Source organism: Vulpes vulpes, chromosome 5, assembly GCF_048418805.1.
Source record: "Vulpes vulpes isolate BD-2025 chromosome 5, VulVul3, whole genome shotgun sequence".
Lineage (NCBI taxonomy): Eukaryota > Metazoa > Chordata > Mammalia > Carnivora > Canidae > Vulpes > Vulpes vulpes.
Window position 1 is genome coordinate 102,958,368 of NC_132784.1, and position 23,197 is coordinate 102,981,564.

Genomic DNA, 23,197 nt, shown 5'->3' on the forward strand with positions numbered 1-23,197 from the left:
TCTACAAAATTAGATGATAAATATTTAACAGTATTACTATTTACATCATGCCATTACTAAACAAATAGCACTTATAGTTTGGTATTCTGGTTTTTAAAGATGTACTTTATTTACAGTGCATATCACTCTTCTAGCACAACTTGATTCTAAATATAACCTATGTATGTACCATTTCCATACCAGAGAGTATGTTGCTCGCCAGATATCCATATTTTGAAATACTGTGAGCCATGTTCTCAATTATGGTCAGATATTTATAATTATTTAGGCAATATTTGATTTTTCTTCCTAGAAAACAAATATCTCCCATAAAATTGTGAATTGTGAACTCGGGGAGACCAAGCCCTATACTTACAAACTAGCTGATAATATAGTTGTAACTTGAAATCTAGCTCCTTCTCTCTGATTTCAAGAATATGTGAAAATAATATTCCAGAAAAAAAGCAAAATACTTGGCAAGTTATTTCTAAGCCAGATTCAGGGTACCATGCCTTCTAAACCCAATAGCTTTTGAAAATTGTTTCCATAACCACGTGGTCTTACATACAGAAAAGAATAGCATACCAATCTTTTCAAAAATTTGTAGAGTAGGAAACCATTTCAAAATGTCAATTTTGGAATCTGGCTTGCTTTAAATCTTAACGTATTTTTAAATAAGTATGACAAAAATCTTGTTGGAAACAAAACTCATAGTGAAAAGCATAATGAACATTACCTCCCCGTGATGGTGATTTCATCAACTGCATAGTAACTGTGCCTGAGGCTGACAGGAGTCTCAGTTGTATAGTACTGTCCATGAAAATGAATTCTTATTTGTGTGGCTTTTACAAACTCTTGAAGAGATGGGGTATTATAAAAGTCGTTGTAGCCAGGACGATGATTTGGTCCAGGTGTTAGGATGCTAAATGTGACATTACCATGGGAATATGGAGTAAAACTGTTGATGAAAGAAATCTGAAGTCATGAAAAGCTACTCATATTTTTAAAAAAGAAGAATCACAACTTTGAAACATTATTACACAATATCAATAATGGCTTAAATTCCTCATTCTGGGAAAACATATATAGCATATATTTCATGGGCAAACAATATAGTTTCATCATAGAAAAACATAGTAAAACATTTCCTTAAGGACATAATAAAATTCTATTAATATATATAACTTGCTAAAGCAACCTGAAAATCAGATTATAAAGCCCAAATGAGAATATAAACAAGAGATACTCTCAAGTCTCTTATGAGAACTTTAAACATAGTATAAAACTCAAGTTAGGGGGGGGAGTCTCAGAAGATGCTTCAAGAAGGCTAGTGGTGAAGGGAAGTCTCTACCAGTTGTATGACTTAGTCCACCTATTGCTTATTATTAATCCATTAGTCTATTAAAATTAACTCTTTCAAAGATAATTATTTGTTAAATATTCATACGTGGGAAGCTGAAGACAGTTGACAGAATCGGGATTTTCCAATTCTCCATTATTTTCCATTCCAAAAGCTCTGCAATTTCTAGCAAAATATTGCCAGTCCTCCCAATCTAGGCTGTCCTCCTTCTTTCGTTGAATCTTTATTGCTGTTGGTTGTGGACTAAGGAACTGAATGATAATATAAAACACCTGAAAATGGATAAGTTAATCATTGTCTTTAAAGTTTTAAGTTTGACTCATCATTCTAAATCAAATCCGTGAATTGTTCATTTCAAATATAATAGCTTACTTCCTCATAATGATAATCATCAAATATTTATTAGACATCCGGAAATGTCATAGCCCTATGGGAAAAGCAACACATTCTACAATTGCATATCCATTCCTTCTCAAGGATTTTATAAATTAAGTGCAAGTTAATAATATGTTTGATATAAAGACATGGAAAAAGAACCTTACTTCCATGAGATAGTTGTTATATATGCTCTTCTTAAGTAGTTAGTTAGAATAAGCACCTCAGTTTTTAGTAATTTGGACTACTTAATAATAAAATATTTTATTTCAATATCTTATATGATTTCATACAAATATCTTAAAAATAGGCCCTGCATCTTTTCTTTTACATATTTTTATTTCATACATTACTAGACACTACTAGTGTGAAGTAATGTTCAGTCACCTAATTCACCTTGTAGTAGATTGCATTGCATCCCCAAACAGATACATTCAAGTACTCACTCCTAGTACCTGTGAATGTGACCTTTGGAAAAAGGGTATTTGCAGATGTAATTAAGTTAAGGATCTGAAGATGAAATCATCCTGGATGAAGGCTGGGTCTTACAACAGAACGAAGAGAAAGAAGTGACACACAGAGAGAAGCAAGGAGGAAGGCCCCTGCAAACAGAGGCAGAGATGGGAGTTACAGGGCCATAAGCCAAGGAACACCAGGAGCTCCCAGAACCTGGAAAAAGCAAGGAAGGATTCTACAGACACTGGAGCCTCGGAAGGGAGAACAACCCGGCCAATACTTTGATTTGTATTTCAATCTTCAGAACTGTGAGTGAATACATTTCTATTATTTTAAGGCACGAAATTAGCAGTGATTGGTTATGGCAGTTAGAGGAAACTAATACACTCTATTATTTCAAATTACCTGATATTGTCCATTTTCCAAATCTATTGAAATAGTCACTCCTTGATGAAGCTGGCTAATGTTTGTAAACACATGTGAAACCCATGAGGTACCAATATCATTATCATTGACAAAAGAAAGAGGATGGGCTTCAGGATTCAGCCGTAACACCCTATCAGTGGTTGTGTCTTCTGCATCATTAGGAATGCAGTACCGCTGTACCGAAGGATGGACCCTAGGGTGGCTTCCAGGGCAGCGGCAATGGGACTGAATATGCAGTCTGAGCAGATCTCCAGAGAAAACTTCCTGAATCTCCCTGTGGGTGTAAGAAGCAGACTGTAAGGACAAATAGCTCAGCAGTAATAGAACTTCCAAGGGTTGTTACAAATGTATATCACAATCTTCATGTATCACTATCCAGCAACTTTAATTATTTTATAAACAGAACATAAAGTCAAACACATTACTGGCCAAATAAATAGACACATAAAATGGATATTAGAAAGAGTTAATTCTTAAGAGTTACTTTTTACATTGAGAAGCATGTGTAAGCCCTTGTCTGATTACTGAGACACTTATTTAAATATCATAATAGTCTACTATATCTATTTGTGATGAAAAATAAAGTAACATTCATTCAGGTTGTTAAACTGCCTTATCCCAAAGGTGGACAATAATACATTGAAAATACTAGGAGTAATAGGGTGTCCAGTTCATCCATGGGAAAGAAATAAGAAAACAAGTATCATTTTATCTGTTGCTGTTTTATTATTATTATTATTATTATTATTATTATTATTATTATTATTATTCATGAGAGACAGAGAGAGAGGCAGGCAGAGACACAGGCAGAGGAAGAAGCAGGCTCCATGCAGAGAGCCTGACGTGGGACTTGATCCCGGGACTATGGGATCACTCCCTGGGCTGAAGGCAGACTCCCAACCACTGAGCTGTTTTAAGTAAAAGGACTGAGGCCAAAACCATTTGTCAGTGGTTTCCTGTGACTCATCAGTACAGATCCTGGCACCCCAAAGTGCTTCAATGGCTTCAGATCATCTGGCAGCTGCCAACAGTCAAAGAATAACGCCAATTCCAGGCAGATATATTTAATTTTTCCATTAAGGGCAATATACCTGTTCTAGTCAGAATTAGTCATTCTAATATAGGCATTCTTCCCCATAATACCTTCCAGACATCTCAGGTAGGCCAACATCAGTAACCCTGGTCTAACTAGACAGGCCAGGATTCTTCCCTCAGATCCCAGTGGGGGGATGGAGTCAAGCAGTTTTTCCATTCGCTAAATCACATGAAATCACACCTTCTTCTTTAAATCTTATTGATATTTTCCAATTGACACCAGGTTTTATATAGGACCAAAAGTGAAATCTTTGCTCCAGGGAAAAACTTGATTTGCCCCCATATTATAGCAACACTGCTCTCCAGAATTTTAGACAGAAGTGATTAAAAGGATAGTTGAGGTGAGCAGGGGGTTGGGGTGACTGGGTGATGGGCACTGAGGGGAGCACTTGGTGGGATGAGCACTGGGTGTTATGCTATATGTTGGCAAATTGAATTACAATAAAAAATTTTTTTAAAAAGGATAGTTGAGACTATTGGCATCAAATCTAATTATGTGTCCCAGCGGTACAGCACCCTTTGTTCAGATATCTCTTGATTATATAGACTAGTAAAGAATGTTTATGTTAAAATAATTTTTATATTTCTTTTTATATTATAAAAAGAATGTTTATAAGAATGTTGAGGAGCAACACTTCTCAAATTGATAAGAGTTACTTCCGTCATTTGGAAATTCACCACACTAATTTACATTTTCCTTTAAGAAATATGAGTAAACATCATTATTTTTGATCCTTAGTAGAAGTAAACAACATCAACTCATACATACAACAATATACTATTATACCATCAAATCATTATTTGGGGGACACCTCAGTGACTCAGCGGTTCAGGGTGTGATCCCCAGGTCCTGGGATCGAGTCCCACATCAGGCTCCCCTCAGGGAACCTGCTTCTCCTTCTGCCTATGTCTCTGCCTCTCTCTGTGTGTCTCTCATGAATAAATAAGTACAATATTTTTTTTTTTAAAATCATCACTTGAAAAAAAAAATACAAATCATTACTTGGGCAGCCCGGGTGGCTTAGTGGTTTAGCGCTTGCCTTCCGCCCAGGGTCTCCAGGATCAAGTCCCAAGTCAGGCTCTGTGCATGGAGCCTGCTTCTCCCTCTGCAGTGTCTCTGCCTCTCTCTCTCTCTCTCATGAATAAATAAAAATCTTTTAAAAAATCTAAAAAAATCACTTTACTTGGGAAAGAAACTTCAGAGGACATCTGAGCAGAATTTCACTTGAACTTTTCTGAACAGAATGAAAATCTACATGTCTTTGAGAATTCCTAATAAAGATTTTCCACCTATTCTCAAGATGAGGAAATACTTGCTTAACCCTAGTCCAAGTCTATATAATTTGTGTTCACTGGAAATAGAAAAATATATAACAATACTTCAGATTATTCATTCTTGTCTCCACCTCTAATAGCTCAGTCTCTTGAGACTTTCCCACATATCAAAATAATCATTTTCATTGTTCTAAATTCTCTAGCACTTATAAATTCAACAAAGCAATTTTGAAAGGCAGATATAGCAGTTTCTTACATATCATAAACTACTTCATACAGAACATTTAAATCAATGTATCCCAAATTCTGTAATACAACTTGTTCAAAAATCTAGTGGCCTTAGAAAAAAATCCTTTGTAAAGAAGTTGATCAATTTCATATTATAAGGGATTACCCAACAGAATAGCACTAATGAATAACAACCATAGACTAAGCCAACGTAAACACTGTAAACATTAATTAGGTGACATTTGTGAAATGCTGTAAAAATGAAAAATAATCTTTTGCAACTCTTATATAATTAAATTCAGGAATTATTCTTACACCTGTCGAGCTTTAAAACACCACATTCACTTACCTGTTTGTGAGCGCCACTTGATATAATCGAAAATCTTGCATTCTTCCAACAAACTGCTCTAATCCTGCAGAGTACATACAAAATACATAATATAAAAAGTCATAGTTTTCCACGTGGTGTCTGACAAACATTCAAGTGACATTCCTTTAAACCTATAAAATCTCAACTTATATCATAGCCCTACAGACAAATATCAAATTCCTACAGATGAATATATATATTTTGCTAATTCCATACGATAATTAATAGTCATAGTTATCTCTATAGAAATTGCAGATAAGTCAAAGTGAATATCTGCCCAGTCTACTTACTGGCCTAATTTGTGGGTCAAATATTTTTTTTTACTATTTCTTTTAATTGGGGTATAGTTAAACCCTGCACAATGTTAAATTAGTTCCTGGGGTACAACATAATAATTCACCAACTCTATTTGTTATACAATGTTCACCACAAGTGTAGCTCCCATCTGTCACTATAAAATGTATTATAATACCATTGATTCTATTCCCTATGCTGTACTTTTCATCCCTGTGACTTATTCATTCCATAACTCTCCAAATCAAATTTCTCCCTAGTTTATAAACCTATAAATCTATCATGTTATCAGTGCTAAATTTGATTGTCATCTACTTTCGACTGCAATTTCCAGAGCATTTGCATTGCCAAGAGGAAGACTCCCCACCTGTCCTATCATCCCCCTGTTCTGTCTCTAAGCTCCAGAGTATCACTTTGGGTCATCTCCAAACTTAGATTAATGCCTGGTCTAGAAAATCTCCAGTAAATGAGGATAAATTGAAAACCTCCTACTCATAAATTCTGAGTTATTCACATATATCAATGGCATTCTAGCTCAGTCTCAAATTCCATTATCTCCTGAGAATTCTTCTAAGACAAGCCGATTCAAAACCCATTCTGCATTGAATTAGGTGAACTTTCAAGGTGGAGGTAGATGTCAGTCTTAAACCACTTAATATTATTTTATTGATTCAATTAGCAAATATTTATTTCGGATTTAATAACTGATAAGCCTACAAGAGTGGCAACAGAAAAAACTAAGAAAATTACCACCTCTAAGTTTTTTTCTTGTGCTTGTAATAATGAGAAAAACTTGATTAAAATGACAAATTCTAGCTAGAGTTTGATCATGAGAACACAAAAGGGGATGTGATGTACCTTATGGTACCAATTCAATAATTAAGTGGTTTTAAAATTAAATTTAGATCAATGGCCAACTTACCAAATGACCATTTCCTCAAATGTGTTTGTTGTTAAACTATACCTTTTTTATTTTGTCTTGATAATACAGTTTTAAAGAATATTTGATCTGTCTTCGCTGTACCTCCTTGGTGGTGACATAGAAGAAACTAGGGCAGAGTTAGGATATATCTGATGAATAAAAGATGCGGAGTAGAATTAGCACACTGAATAGTCTGAGATGTTGATCTCAGAAGCAAGAGGAGATAAATGAGCAAAGAGGGTGACACTTGGCATAAAAAGTGTGTCTGTGTAAATGTGTGTGTGCATGTGTGTGTATATATATATACACATTTATATATATATTTATTTATATATATTATATTTATTTGTATATATATTTATATATGTGTGTGTGTGTGTGTGTATATATATATATATATATATATATATATATATATATACATTTTCAATCAATATACTTTAAGAAAAATATATCTAAGGGCTTTTCCCTTCCACTCCTCTGTCTCAGGCTTTCATTTACACTACATCCTGAAGTCCACAGGAAAAAAGGTGGACTATGCAGCCTCATCCTCTGACTTTTCTGTAAGGGGAGTTGCCCTATCCTATCTGTCCAGAAACAGGTAGCTGAAACAAGTGCAAACTAATTATTTCTTGAAATAGTGTTATGAAGACAAAACAAAAAATACTATAAAACTTTGTAGAAGTTTTTAAATTTTCAACACAGTTTGCTTTAAAATGTATAATTAAAAAAATTAAATTTTAAAAGAAATTTAAAAACATTACAAAATTCCATTGGTGAATTGGCCATCCAGAAAACTTGATAAATTGACCTCTAAGATCTAAAGCTAAGCAAAGTAGGAAATAGCATAAGGAAGGATATGCCTTCCTTGGACATAGGAGGAAAGATGGGAAGAACAGGCATGAATACAGTTAAGTCATTGTGTGCTTTTGTACTTTTTTGTCTGGAGAGTAGGAAAGACAAACACGAAATTACTCTTGGTAAAAATTTTCTTTCTGAGGTATAAATTTTCTTGTCTTTCTAAATGAAGTAAGCTGGATCTACCTCTTGTTTCTTTACCTTCATGTATTCACATCCAATCCCTATCTCTTAACTCCCTAGCATCCTTTATAACCCATGTTCTAAGTCTACACCCTGAATTTAAAGTGCCCCACTAGTAAGTGCTTTATCTCAAATAACCCAGAAAACACAGATCATAAAAAATAAGAGATAATCATTTGAGATTTTGAAAGGCCTAATACAAATGAAAGAAAAAATGATGAATGCTTTGATTTTGTCAAAACCAGAATCATAGCTTTAGTGTGTCAATGTTGTTTTATTCTTTTATACATTAATTCATTCAACAAGTACTAATTGAGAGCCTATAATGTGCTAAGCACTTTCATGGATTCCAAAGATATATCAGTTAACAAAATAGGCACAAACAAAAAACTTCATTTTATGGAGCTTGCATTCAAGCATCTAGATGAACATAGTAAGTGAGCAATTTATGTAGTAAACTAGAACATATGATAAATGATATGAAAAATTGGGAAAATTAGACCAGTTTGGAAAGCACAGGCTGGATTTTTAATTTGGATAGTATGTTCCAAACAGGCCTCATTGAGAATGTGGTATTGAAGGGGAAAAGGAATGAATCATGCATATATCTAGGGGCAAAATATTCCAGAGAGGAGTCAATGAGCAGACCCTTAAGGCAATATGCTTGGTATGTGAAAGGAACTGCAAGGAGCTAGCTTCCTGGAGCCGAATAAAGAGGGGAGGCTATTGGAAGATTAGGTCAGACAAGTAACTGGCTGGGTGTAATGGGGTTCAAATCATTAAAAACCTTGCAAAACTACTGTGAAGACTTTTATTTTTATTCTGAATGAAATAGAAAGTCACTGGAGGGTTTAGAGTAGAGGTGTGACATGATCTCAGGTTTATTTTAAAGTGTTAAGAATAGAATGTAGGGGAAAACAGTAGAAGTAGTGAGACCAGTTAAGCTATTGTAGCAATCCAAGTGACAGATGATGGTAGTCAGGCCAAGGTGTAGAAGTGGAGATGTACATTTCTTTGATGATAAATTAGAATTCACTTCCTATATTTTAATAATAGTTAAAGGGAGCTCTGCTGCAGAGGGATAATGAAACATATTTTATCACCTGTAAAATAAAGGGGCTGTGTTTTATGACCTTTAAAAACCATTTTAGTTTTAAATTTTGGAGTCTGAATATAGAACAATCACATTCTCTACTGCAGAATTCATATTTGAAGAAATTTTCCAAACAAAACGTTAGAAAAAGTTCTCTAAAGACCTACAGTTAGAAATCATCCATTCCATGTAAGAGAACTATGATTTTGATTTCTGGGGAAAATATCATAAAATATTTCAAGAATACTGTCATAAAAATAGATTTTACTCATTTCTTTGCTAGTGGCCAGTTCTTTAACATTAGATATTCATTGGAATAAATATTTCATAAAATGATTCTTCTTTGAAAATATGGCAAAAATAGGTTTAAATAATATAAATGGATCAAGGAAATAGATATGACTCATACCAAAATATCTCATAGTTTCCTATTCAGAAAGAGATGATGACTGAAAAATGTAGCATATCCACAATACAATAGGTGGCACAGCAAAATTAGTTAAATGGGTAAACTGTGAGTAAATAATATAATACACAAATCAGGGTAAATACAGGTTTTCAAATAGCCTAAATAAATAAATGTCACATGAATGGGAAAGGAAGAAATATAAACTTCCTCTACTTGTGTGTAACAGTAGTGTATACTTAAAAAATCCCAGTGAATCTACATAAAAGCTATTTGTTTTTTTTTTTGTTGTTTTTTTTTTTCATAAAAGCTATTTGAAGTAATAAGAAAATTTAGAAATTTTATATTATACAAGTTAAACATATAAAAATCAATTCAATTCTTATATACTAGTGCTGAAACACTGAAAATAAAATTTTAAAGTACCATTTATATTACCCACAAAATATTAATTATAAATCAGATGAAACATGCAGTGTTTATAGGAAAAAATGCAAGATAATGATGAAAGAAATCACTGAAAGATGTCATTAGAAATGGCAGAATAAGGAAAACTGACAATTCTCTCTGCCATAAAAGCAATAAAAACACTAGCAAAGAGTGTCAAATCAACTTCTCTGGAAATCTATAAGTTAAATGAAGTTTTTCAACAATTCAGGGAGTAGGACAGCCCAGGCAGGTCGGTGGTTTAGTGCCACCTTCAGCCCGGGGTGTGATCCTGGAGATCCAGGATTGGGTCCCATGTTGGGCTCTCTGTGTGGAGCCTGCTTCTCCCTCTACCTGTGTCTCTGCCTCTCTCTCTCTCTCTTTCTCTCTCTCTCTCTCTCTCTCTCTCTTTCTCTTCCTCATGAATAAGTAAATAAAATCTTCAAAAAAAATTCAGGGAATATCTTTTTTTTAATGTCTGAATATCAGTAAGAATAGCATGTCTTTGTGGTGTTTTAACTCTATTCCCATCCTTGTCTCTGCCACTCAATGGTAACCTTGGAAATGAACGCCTATTATCACAGTGAAAAGCAGCAGCCTAGCAGCCAGTGAAGATATTAGAATGACACTGGAGTTCTTACAAAGCCTCAACCTCAGAAAATTGTCACCATTTAATCTGTTTGGCTGTATCTTAGAAAACCCCATGAGCAAAATTTGAACAGACTCAGAGCTTATCCTGCGACAGTCTTTTCTCTGGGGATGTTTGTTGGAAATAATCAGTGGCAACTGCTTAACATTGCAGTTGCCTGAGGCAGTGATAATAGTTGGGGAAACAACAAACAAATCAAAAAAGTTAAATAGAAAAGCTGAAGTATGACATATCCATTGGGGGCTTTGCAAAGCTTTGAAATATTACTGGAAATCTAGAAGCCCATGTACATTCAAACAGCTATGTGAACACCCAAGTGAGACCTGAGAAGGCTCTCCTTGGCCTTCTAGTTCTGCACAAGTAGGAAGTGGTGACTAAAGAAGACAGCTGACCCCCTTACATATTGGAGGCACACTACCAAACAAATATGAAGCTTTTAGCAAAGACTGAAAAATTTACTCATTTTAGGAATTTAAGAAATTCTCTTTTCAATCACTTAGCTGAACACAAGCTAATTGAACAGGTATTTCAATGCCACATATGACACTAATACAGACTTTATGTAATTCATTCAGGAAAGTCACCAAAAAGCAAGCAACAACAAATAGAAACAACAATAAACCTAGAAAATGGAAGACTGATTTCCAGATTTGCTATTTTATTTAAAATGTCCAGTTTTTAACAACAACAAAAAACAAGTGACACATGCTAAAACAACAACAAAAATAGACTATAATTGATAGGTTGAACACAGTTGGGGGTGGGGAGGAGTAACCACAGAAACATGGCCAACTGTAACCCCAGAAAGTAAACTTACTAGACAAAGACTTTAAATCAACTATCTAAAGTATGTTCAAAGAACTAAACGAAATTATGAGAATGATGCTTCAGCAAATAGAGAATATGAGTAGGGAGAAAAATAAAAATTCACTAGAGGAATTCACCAGCAGAAACAAAGAAGGAGAAGAAAAAATTATGAACATAAAGATAGGTCGACTGAGGTTATCTAGTCTGAGAAAGGGAAAAATAAAATGCAGAAAAATAAACAGAGACTCAGAGATCTGTGGGACACCTTCAAGTGTACTAACATAAGAATAATAGGAATCCCAAAAGAAGAGATAGAAAAAGGAGGAAAAGATTTTAAAATAATTACTTAACCTTCCCATATGTAATGAATACCATTAATCTACACATTTGAGAAACTCTGAAAATGGATAAATTCAAAGAGATCCACATCAGATATAACATTATCAAACTGTTGGAAAACAGAGAAAGTCATGAAAACAGCAAAAGAGAAATGACTCCTCTGATACAAAGTATATTTAGTAAGATTAACAACATATTTTTTAATATTTATTTATTTTATTTGAGAGAGAGAAAACACATGGGAGTAGGGGAAGAAGAAGAGGGAGAGAAATAAGGAGAGAAGCAGACTCCTTGCTGAACACCGAGACAAACACAAGGCTCTATCCCATGACCCTGAGATCATGACCTGAGGTGAAATCAAGAGTCCAAGCTTAAACCAACCGAGCCACCTAAGTGCCCCAAGATTAACAACATATTTTTAATCAGAAACCATTGGAGGCTAAAAGGCAGTGAGATGACCGATTTAAAACACTAAAAGAAACCATTATTGTCAACTAAATATTTTCTTTCCAGTAAACCTATTCTTTAAAAATGAAGGACATATTAAGACATCCCCAGGTTAAAAAAAAAAAAAAAAAAAAAAGGAGAGAATTGTGACTAGTAGACCTGCTTCATAAAAAACTACTAAAGTAAGCTTTTATGCTGAAATAAAAGGACACTAGACAGTAACTCTAATGCACCTGAAGAAATGAAGAATCTCTTTTTTAAATAAATATTTTATTCATTCATTCATTCATTCATTCATTCATTCATTCATTCATTCATGAAAAACACAGAGAGAGGAAGAGAGAGACAGAGATAGGGGAAGCAGGCTCCATGCAAGGAACCCAAATGTGGGACTTGATCCCAGGGCTCCAGGATCACTCCCTGAGCTGAAGGCAGACACTCAACCATTGACTACTCAGGAGTCCCAATAAAGAGTCCTTTTACAGTAACTACAAAGATAAATATAAAAGAGAAGATAAGTGCATTTTTTCATAATTATTTTTTTTCTTGATTTAATAAAAACTGCATAAAATAATAATTATAAATCTGTGTTGGGGCACCTGGGCAGCTCAGTCAGTTAAGTGTCTAACTCTTGATTTCAGCTCAGGTCATGGTCTCAGGATCTTGAGATGGAGCCCTACATCAGGCTCTGTGCTAAGAGTAAAGCCTGCTAAGAGTCTCTCTCTCCCTCTCCTTTTGTCTCTCTGCTTATGCTTTCTCTCTTTTAAAATAAACAAACAAAAACAAATAAATCTGTGTTAAGGGGCATCTAATACCACAATTTGAATGACAATGCAAAGGGGGAGGGAAACAAAACTAAATAGGTACAAAGTTTTTGTATACTGTTGAAATTAAGTTAGTATTATTAGAACTAGACTGTTATAAGATGTTAAGTGTAATACCGTGGGAAACTACCAACAAGATAATGAATACAGTAAAAGAAATGACAAGGGGGTTAAAATACTACTGTCAAAAATACAGACACAAAAAAGGCAGTAATGGAGAAATAGAGGAACAAAAAGCCATATAGAAAACAAATATCTCAACTACCTTATCAATAATTACATTAAATGTAAATGGTGTAAACATCCCCCAGGTAAGTAGATATTGGGAGAATAGGGACAAAAACACAATTATGATCCAACTATACGCATTCTATGAGAGACAAACTTGAAGAAACAAATGGGTTGAAAGTTAGAAGATAGAAGAAAGACATACCACATAAACTATAACCAAACACATTCTCAATAACCAATGGATCAAAGAATAAATCACACAGAAAAAACTAGAAAATACTTTAAGACAAATGAAAATAAACATATGACATATCACACTTCATGAGTTTCAGATAAAGTGATGCTTACAGTGAAATACAGCTGTAAATATCTATATTAAAGAAGAACTCAATCATATCAAAGACCTAATATTCAGCCTTAAGAAACTAGAAAAAAAGAGAAAACTCCAACCAAAGCAAGCAGAAAGATTACAAAGATTAGAGTAGATATAAGAGAAATAGAAAATAGAAAAACAATAGGAAAAGCCAACAAAATCAAAAGTTTATTCTTTGAAATGATTAGCAAATCTGACAAACATTTAGCTAGACTGACCAAGAATAAAATGGAGAGAAGAGTCTGATTACTAAAATCAAGAAAGAAAGAAGGAACATTACAACCGACCTCACAGACATGAAAAGGTAATTGGTTTGTAGGTAATCCTATAAACAAATGTATGCTAACAATTAGATAACCTAGATAAACAAATTCCTAGAAAAGTAAAAACTACTGAAACTGACTCAAGAAGAAATTGGCAATCTGAATAGAGTGTTAATAAGCAAAGAAAATAAATAAGTAATTAAAAAATTATCCACAAAGAAAACCCAGGATCTGATGCCCTCAATAGTGAATTCTTCTAAACATTTAAAGAAGGAATAGCACTAATCCCTCACAACCTGTTCCGAAAAAGAGAAGATGAAGAAATACTTCTAAAATCGTTCACAGAATGAGCTGACTCTATAATGTCATCTTATTCTGATACCAAAACCAAAAACGACATCACAAGAAAAGAAAGTTACAAATCAATATGTTTTATGAACATAGAGGCAAAATCTACAATAGAATTCTAGTAAACCAAATCCAGCAAATAAAAAGATTATATACCATAAGCAAGTGAGATTTATACCAGAGATATAAATCTAGTTTAATGTCTGAATATTAAATAATGCACAATATTGATAGAATAAAGGATAAAAAAACAACTGATCATCTCCATAGATGCAGGAAAGGCATTTACCAAATTCCAATACTATTTCATTATATTTATCAATATCAATGTATTTAAATAATCTCTACAACAATACTATTTCATTATAAAAACAAATTGGGGATCCCTGGGTGGCTCAACGGTTTAGCGCCTGCCTTTGGCCCAGGGCATGATCCTGGAGTCCCGGGATCGAGTCCCACGTCAGGCTCCCGGCCTGGAGCCTGCTTCTCCCTCCTTCTGTGTCTCTGCCTCTCTCTCTCTCTCTCTCTCTATCTATCTATGTCTATCATAAATAAATAAATAAATAAATAAATAAATAAATAAATAATCTTAAAAAAAGAAACTGTGAAAGAAGGAAACTTCCTCATCTAGTAAAGAGCATTTATTAAAAGCTATAGCTAAAAAAAAAAAATAAAATAAAAAAAAATAAAAGCTATAGCTAATATTACATTTAATGGTTTTAATGGTGAAAAACTAGATGTTTCCCCTCTACACTCCGGAACAAGACACAGAGTTTTCTTTTGCCACTTGTATTCAACATTGTTCTGGACATACTAGCCAAGGCAATTAAGCAAGAAAAATAAATTTTCCAGATTAGAAAGGAAAAAAATAAAACAAATGTGTACAAGGAGAAAATTACACAATTTTATAAATTATAAAAAGAGATAAAACCTGTTGCCTTGGGAATAAATAATACAGGCTTTTATTCATAAAATAGGATATAAATAATGAAACTAAAATAAATAAACCGACCTCAAGTAATTCCTAGAAACAATTTTTGTGCAAAAATCAAGTTGAAAATATACTAAGTCATTCATTTTAACAAAATGAAGATATTAGCCAATATTATATTACTTAAAGATACTTAAATGCATATTAGGTTGAACCATTTGAAATAGTTAATATCTAGACATTTTTAAGATACAAAAATGTCAATTTTATTAGAATCAACCTTATATAAAAGCATAAAAACATACATGAGAATGATAAATGTAAATACAGAATAGGAAATGAGATCTTTAAGAATCTTTAAAAATTGTTTAAATACATTTTGAAATCTCAATGTTATAAATGTCCATTGCCTGGAAAAATCACTGATGTAAAGAAAGTTGGATATTTCTAAGTTATTTTAGAAAGTTAGATGCTACTATAAATGCTAAAGCCAGATAAATGGTAGTAACAACAGGTTAAGTTATAGAGACTGGATCTGTCCCTTGTGAAGCAAAAGTTTTAGAATTAGAACTAGAAGAAGAAGAATAGGCATAGATGGCTTTAAATAGAGATATCTACCACACATTAAAAGAATTAAAGATAACTACTGGATTTTTTTTTTAGAAATAATATCTAGTATGATATCATAAGAATCTTCATTTTTGAAAATAACAGGACTTAAAGACTAAGCATTTTGACACTATCAATAGACTCACATATGTAAAAAAAAAAAAAAACACAAACTCTCAGTGTTTTAGAATGAAAACAAATCTGTGTCCTTTCAACAAATACTTAGATAATGACCTTTCATCATTTCTATCAAGAATTCAAATTGAAAAAAAATTAAAAATAATAATAAAAAATTTTTAAAAAAAGAATTCAAATGGAAAACAAAGGCATGCATGAAGGGATCAGGTTAATTATGTGATCTCCATTTACTTCAGTGTGACACTGAAGAGATAAGAAAACATTATATTCTAAAACAAATCATAAAAATCTAGAACTTCAAAATATGGTGGTTCTAGAATAGAGCATCAAAATAGCTTGCTCATTTATTTATTTACCTTTTTTTTTTAATTCTCAAAATGGTATGGGCCTCATGCCAAAAAACTAGAATGTGTTTTCTGGTTTTGGTGTTATTGTTAATGTTGTTTTTAGGCATCAACAGCAAAGGATAATATAGTCTTATCTATATTTCCATTGTTTTGGAACCATAAGAGGGAAATAAAGCTCCAAACGAAACTATTACTGCAAACAAAAATAACAACAACAAAAAAAAAAACACAAGCATTCAACGTACAGTCATATACAACTAATACAGGCATTATCATACAAATGTACAATACATGTACTATTATAAAATTTCTTGAATTAAGAAAATTTGAAAATTTACCTCCAGAATCATTATTTAAATCAGTAAAAAGGAAGTTGTCATTCTGAAGAATCAACAAATGGCCATAAAATATTCAAAAGTAGTAAACAACCACCAGAAAACAGAAGCTTATGCTATGCTCATTTCATCCACTTTCCTTCTCTTCAGAACCAGCTTTCTCCAATATCAACATTCGAAGCCTCCTTTTCCTTATCATTCAGTTTCATTATAAATGATCTACATTCCCTTTTTCTCAATCCCTAGACCAAAAGTACCCTCTTGATAGCCACCATAGGTGTGATATTCAGTTTTAAAACTTCTTCTCCTTAATATTTTGCTGTTTAATATTATTGAAGAATACCTTGAAATGTTCGTCACTTGTCTTCTAATATCATAACCCTTATAGACTACATCTGAACTCCTCAGATGCCTCTCTTATTTATCCCCATCCTCCAACCTTCTATCTGTAGCTCTCCTTTTTTTTTTTTACATTTCTCTCCTTCAAGAATTTTGTCTGCTTCTAGAACTTCAAAAATAACCTCTATAAGGAATATTCTTACCTCTGTATCATTAACCTAAATCAATCCTCAAATCCACTCTCCTGTTTCAAATGACCTTATGTCATTTCTACTTGGATATTCCCTTTCTATCTCAAATAATCATTCCCCTAAGCTTACTCGCTATGCTCTCCCTTCTCTCATCTCCTTCCCTCCATTAACCTTTCCCTCTTTTTCTTCTTCTCTCTTCCTCCTCCCCACCTCACATATGCACCCATGTACACATAAAGTTCTTTTATCCCCAATATTTCTTTTTATGATATACCTTGAACTCCTCCTTTAACTGCAGTGTCTGCTCAACTACTACTTTGCAATATTTTCCATTCTAATAAACAAAGCAAGTTCATTAGATATCACCTTTGGAACACTACCAAAGAGATAAGACTTACAGACAACTTAAGCTGTACCCATACATTCCACCCATTAGACCCTCCTACTTCATTCATTTATTAAGCAAACAGCAAATATTTATTGAATGCTACCATGTGACAGGCAATCTTCTAGGCTCTTACCATGTTCACATTAGTGGACAATGTAAACAAAAAAAAATCCCTGTCTTCACAGAATTTACATTCTTGAGGACAAACTATACATACACAATAAAAATAATAAGTAACTCATATAATATGTTAAAGTAGTAAGTGCATGGGGGGAATAAAAGAGCAGTATAATGAGGGCCAAAAGTGGGAAACTGGTACTTGCAATTTTAAGCAGGGTAGTAGAGAAGATTTCATGCAGAAGGTGATATGTGAGCAGACCCAAATAAGAGAGGGAGTCAGCCCTGTGGATACCAGGAGGTAAAGACTTCCAGACTAAAGGAATAGTGAATACTGCAAAAACCCTAAGACAGAAATGTGCTTCACACATTTAAGTAACACCAACAAGGCCAGTTTGGGTAAGACAAAGGAAACTAAAGAAATGATAGTAATAGTAAAGCCAAAGAAGTAAATGCAGTCAGATCATGTAGGTCTTATAGGCCATTTTAAAAAATGGTGGCTTTCAGTCTGGGGAGGTAGGGAAATAACAGAGCATTTTAAACAGAGAGGTAATGTGATCTGACTCATGTGTAATAGAACAACCCTGGCTACTGTGCTGAGAATAAAGTGGAGGGCCAAGGTAGAAGCAGTTAAAATACTTTGCAATAATCTAGGCAAAAGCAGTAACTGTGTCCTGGACTTGGATTATTCTAGTGGAGGTGATAAGAAGGAATCAAAATCTGGACATATTTTGAAGGTAACAACAAGACTCTTCTGACACATCATATGTCAAATGTGAGAAGAATTGGCAAGGATGACCCTAATCTTTTGTTCTGAGTTAGGGAAAAAATGAAATTGTCCTTACCTAAGAGAGGGAGGATTATGGAAGAAACAATGTGTGGGTCAACATGAGAGATCTAAAAATTCAGAAGTCCGGTTTCAGAAGAAAAATAAATTTGAGATATAAATTAAGCATCTAAATGGAGATTTTAGATAGCCTGATGTAGCAGTCAAGAACCTAGGAAAGAGCTGAGGGAAGGAGGGAAGGTAGATTTCAATTTAGAATTCAAGTCATTTAGATGGTATTTAAAACTACAAATCTGGAGATAATGCTTAAGAGAATATATATATATATATATATATATATATATATATATATATATATATAGACTTGGGAAGAGAGACAAGGTGTGAGGCCTGGGATACCAATATTAAGAAATCAATCGGATAAAGAAGAAGCAGGAAATTAAACTGAGAAGTAGCAACTAGAAATTCAGAGGCAAGCCAGGAGATAATGCAGTCTTAGATGCCGAGTGAAGAAAATATAACAAGGAAGGAGTGATCTCAACTCATGAAATGATGTTGATGGGCCAAACAGGATAAAGATGTGAAATTAACTATTAGTTTATGATGTGAAGGTCAGTAGAGATTTGACAGGTATAGTTTATAGTGGTGAGCTAAAGCCTGACTTTTGAACTAGAAAAGAATTAAAGACAGATGTCATTCACAAAATCTGGAGTTTCACTTAAAAAGAGAAGAAAAGAAACAAAACAGTGTCTGGTGGAGGAAGTGAGAGTCAAGAAAAAAAAATTAATGGAAGAATAAACACATATCTGTATGCCCTTAAAATATTCCATTAATACTAGAAAATTTCCAAAATAGTAGCAAATGTAAGAATAATCTGGAAATGTTGAGATAATTATCTTGATAAGATCTAGATTATATGACACAGTTGAGTAAATATAGCAGTGGAATTTATAGAAGTTTTTTATGACTTATTTTAATTTCATAGTGAAGTAGAAGGTAATAATCAGATAAGAGTCAAAATAAGAAGTACAGTTAAGGAAAGAACAAAATGTGTACAGAGTTATCATAAGACAGGCAAAATAGATAAAGGAAATATGGAATGATTCTAAGGCAGCATCAGGGGTACATATGAGGTTTATGGTCATAAATGTTAGGTGAGACAAGTCATTCTGATTAGGTATATTTACAGTGGCACTGCCACAATAACACTAGTAAATAAGGGGAAAAAAGGCAGAGGAGCTAAGGTGTGTGTGTGAGGAAGTGATTTTAATATTTGACCATGAAACTTAAACTTAGTAAGATCAAAGGAATGAGGGACCCTGGAAAGTTGTTTAGGTTAATTGATTAAAGATCCCCAATGTGTTGAAGGATTACTGGGTTCAGGGCAGTGGGTGCAAGCTGATAAATACTAACATATATCTGACAGAAAAAGGAAATGCGAGAAGTTTATATGATAAAATACAAAGTGATTAAAAGATTGCTTCTGGACAAAGGAAGCTCTATAAGGCACTGACATGAAAGTATGGATGTTGCTCCGTATAAGCCACATGGTTGCTAGTGAGATGCATCTCTGCATCTACTACTGCAATGCAATCTGCTACATTTGTAACAACAACAACAAAAATGTGAGGAATCCTCAACATCTTTCAGCTTTAAATACTGGCATATTTCATTGAAGAGAATTCAGGCAGACCAAAGAAAACAGATGTAAAAGTAAAAAAGCCAGAGGTTAAGTTAGGGCCCATAAAGGCCAAAAAAACTGCAGAAAAAGTTAAAAGTGATAACTACAAATTCAATGCCTAAATCCCACCCAAACAATCCTAGATGCTAAGTAATGGGTAGCTTCTTTGTCCAGAGAGCCAGAGACCAGCCCTAGCTAAGAGAGCCTAGCAGACAGCAGAGTTAAAGTGGAGAGTTATACAAAGAAAGAAAAGAGCCACATATTAGATGTTACAATAATGGCTAGACTTCAACTTTGGATCAAGATCTAGAAATTTGCAAGGGACCATCACTTTGCTATCAACCCAACAACCAAAATATGCCCAATAAGCTATGAAATCATGTTTCAACCCATTAGAAAGTAGAGGGTATAAAGAAATCTAAATCAATTAAATTCTACAAAGTAACAAGATTTTCACAGGAGAGATGAGACCCAGGACTGCTTGTCTCCCTAAGAGAAAGCGAGAGGTGAGAGAGTGAGCCATACTTGGCTGGATCGACAGCTTAGAATTCCAAAGAGCCCAACTACAACTGTGAGTCTGCACCCAACCTGATTCTATCCTCAAACACCTGAAACCAGTGGTGGATGACATAATATTGAAATTGTAATAAAGTCCACATTCAGATCAACTTTAAATCAGTTTCATGCTGTTCTTCCCCAACTCATTTTCCTCCAACACACGCATTTTCTCTCTCTCTCTCTCTTTCTCTCTCTACCTGAGAAAACCAGCAGTGCTGTTTTCTCTAAAGGTAAATATTTTTCACTGTATTTCCAGCCCTATATGCAAAATGTCTAGCACACAACAAAAATATTTTCAGACACATGAAGAAAATGTGGCCCATTGATTGTTAAGAGAGAAAACCATCAATGGGGGGTGATGCAGCCATGGCCCAGACACTGGAATTATGAAAAAAGGATTTGAAAATACCTAAGACAAAAATACAAAAATACTAAAATATCTAGTGAAGTGGAGGCTGACAACATGTATGACTAGATGGAGGAAACTTGCACAGAGAGATAGCATCTACAAAAATGTAGCCAAATAGGAATGCTAGAAATGAAAATTATGATAATAAAAATGAAGAATTTTCTACATAGGCTTAACAGCAATCTAGATAAAAAGGGAAAATGATCAGTGCATTTCAAGACAGGGCAACAGATGTATGCAAAGAGAAACACCAAGACTAAAGAGTAGGGAAAACAAAAACAAACAAACAAACAAACAAAAATGTTCTGGATCTATGGAATGATATCCAGTGCTCTGAAATAAATGTATTTGAAGTCCAAAAGGAAAAGGAGAAAGAAGATGCAAAAAAGGAAAGAAAAGTTTAAGAGGTAATTATCAAGAACTTTCAAAAGTAATGAAAACATTATTTTACACATTCAGGAGTCTGATCAAACCTCATCCGGGATAAATGTAATAAAAACTACATATAAGCACAACTTAGTGAAACTGTTAATATCAAAGAGAAAATCTTAGGAGCAGCAAGAGAAAAACAACATACCACATACAAGGAAACATTGAGAGGAATCATGGCTTATTTCTCACCAGAAAAAAAATGAAGCCTAAAAGGCAGTAAGTCAAAATTCTTTAAAGTGTTGAAGAAAATAAGAATTCTACATCTAGTGAAAATATCCTTCAAAACAGAGATAAATTAAAGACATTTTCACAAAAGTTGAGTTTATTTCCCTCCAACTAAATTATGAACAATGGAAAAGGAAGCTCTTCAGGGTGAGGAAAAATAACAGCAGGTAGAACACGGTTTGCAGGAAACAAAGAAGCATATCAGAGAGGGCTAATATTTAAAGAGAAAAAGAAATCATTTCATGGGGTTTACCTACACAAAATATGGCACTTTCAAACATCTAGCACATCATTACTCTAAATTTAACATTTTATCCCTCCTCACCCCAGGAAAATTTTGACTTTGAGCCAAAAAATTAAATCTTGTTAATGACATCATTTAAAAATACTGAAGTTTCACAAAATCAGTAAACTTGATGCCTAAATTAACAATATTAACTTTAATATTTATGACAGTAACATTTTATACAGTACCTAACATGAACCAAGTAAATAGTATTTGTAAGTTTTACAAGTACCTTGAAAACTATGTACACACACGACAAATTAGAAAAATTAGGAAGACAAATCAGGAAATTGGATTGGGAAGTAAAATTCTTTGCCAAAGTCACTTGGCTTTTAAGAAGCAGAGCTGGGATTCAGACCCAAATCTGATTCTAAATCTCATGCCTTGCTTCTTAGGCACTAATTATTACAGCAATAATAATTTGTATGTAAAATAACTAAATGTCTGGTGTAGATTTCTGGTTTCTTGACCCATTTTCAATTTACAGTGTATTATCTCGCACACTCTTGCTTTCTCGTGTAATTACACATCATGACTCTATTGTCATGTCTCTACAAATAGACATATTTCCTTTCTCTTAGTTGTGCATACTTTCCCATTGTAGGTATAACCGGAAATTTGTTTAATCAACTCCCTTTTGAAATTTTTAATTCATTCCAGTTATTTGCTACTTGAATTCTGCAGTGAGCACTTCTGAGTACATATTTAGGGCCTTCGCTACTTATATTCTTGAGATATATCCTGGAAGTACAATTCTTGTATGAAACAGTGTTCACATTTTTACTTTTCATAGTTTGCCAGATTATCCTAAACTCTTTCCACACTAATAACACTTTTTTATTCCTTGCCAAACTAAATACAAAATAATAGGCATTGCTTGAATTTTAAATTCCATTTATTAGGCAGTTGTTTTCAATATTTTCCTTTCGTGATTCTGGTCATGGCATCATGCAAATAAAACTCTTCAATATGCCAGGATTGTAGAAACATTTGCCGTCATTTTCCTCTACTACTTCATGATTATATACTTTACTCTTAAATTTTAATTCATGGCAGTATTTACTTAATATGTTTGTAAGGCATATACTGAACTTATCATTTAATTTTTGTAACATTGTTAGCCAACTGTCCTAATTTATTGTTGTATATCTTCTCTAGAACAATCTGAAATACTGCCTTAATCTTTAATCAAATTCCTCTTTACCTATATGTACCTTGTTTCTATACTCCCTTTCCATTCCATTAGCCTGTCTTAATCAATGTCTATACACTTCTATTTCTTTTTTAACCTAACTCCAAAAAAAAGTCCCCCAGAAAAACTTTATCATAATCTCAACTATAAGGAAAATGTTCGATGTTTCAATATTTTCCTCTCCTATCCTCTACACTTAGCTGAG

General features: G+C 33.6%; 1 protein-coding gene across 1 annotated transcript in view; it reads right to left on the reverse strand.

The window, feature by feature from the left end:
• The window catches only part of USH2A (usherin), a 684,230-nt gene that overhangs the window by 611,651 nt on the left and 49,382 nt on the right, over nucleotides 1–23,197 (reverse strand). Inside the window, exons 5-8 of the mRNA XM_025991680.2 lie at nucleotides 5,544–5,607; nucleotides 2,576–2,870; nucleotides 1,427–1,611; nucleotides 716–937 (exon numbers count right to left, since the gene is read on the reverse strand). Of these exons, the coding sequence (XP_025847465.2) occupies nucleotides 716–937; nucleotides 1,427–1,611; nucleotides 2,576–2,870; nucleotides 5,544–5,607 (766 nt within the window). The remainder of the gene's footprint in view (nucleotides 1–715; nucleotides 938–1,426; nucleotides 1,612–2,575; nucleotides 2,871–5,543; nucleotides 5,608–23,197) is intronic.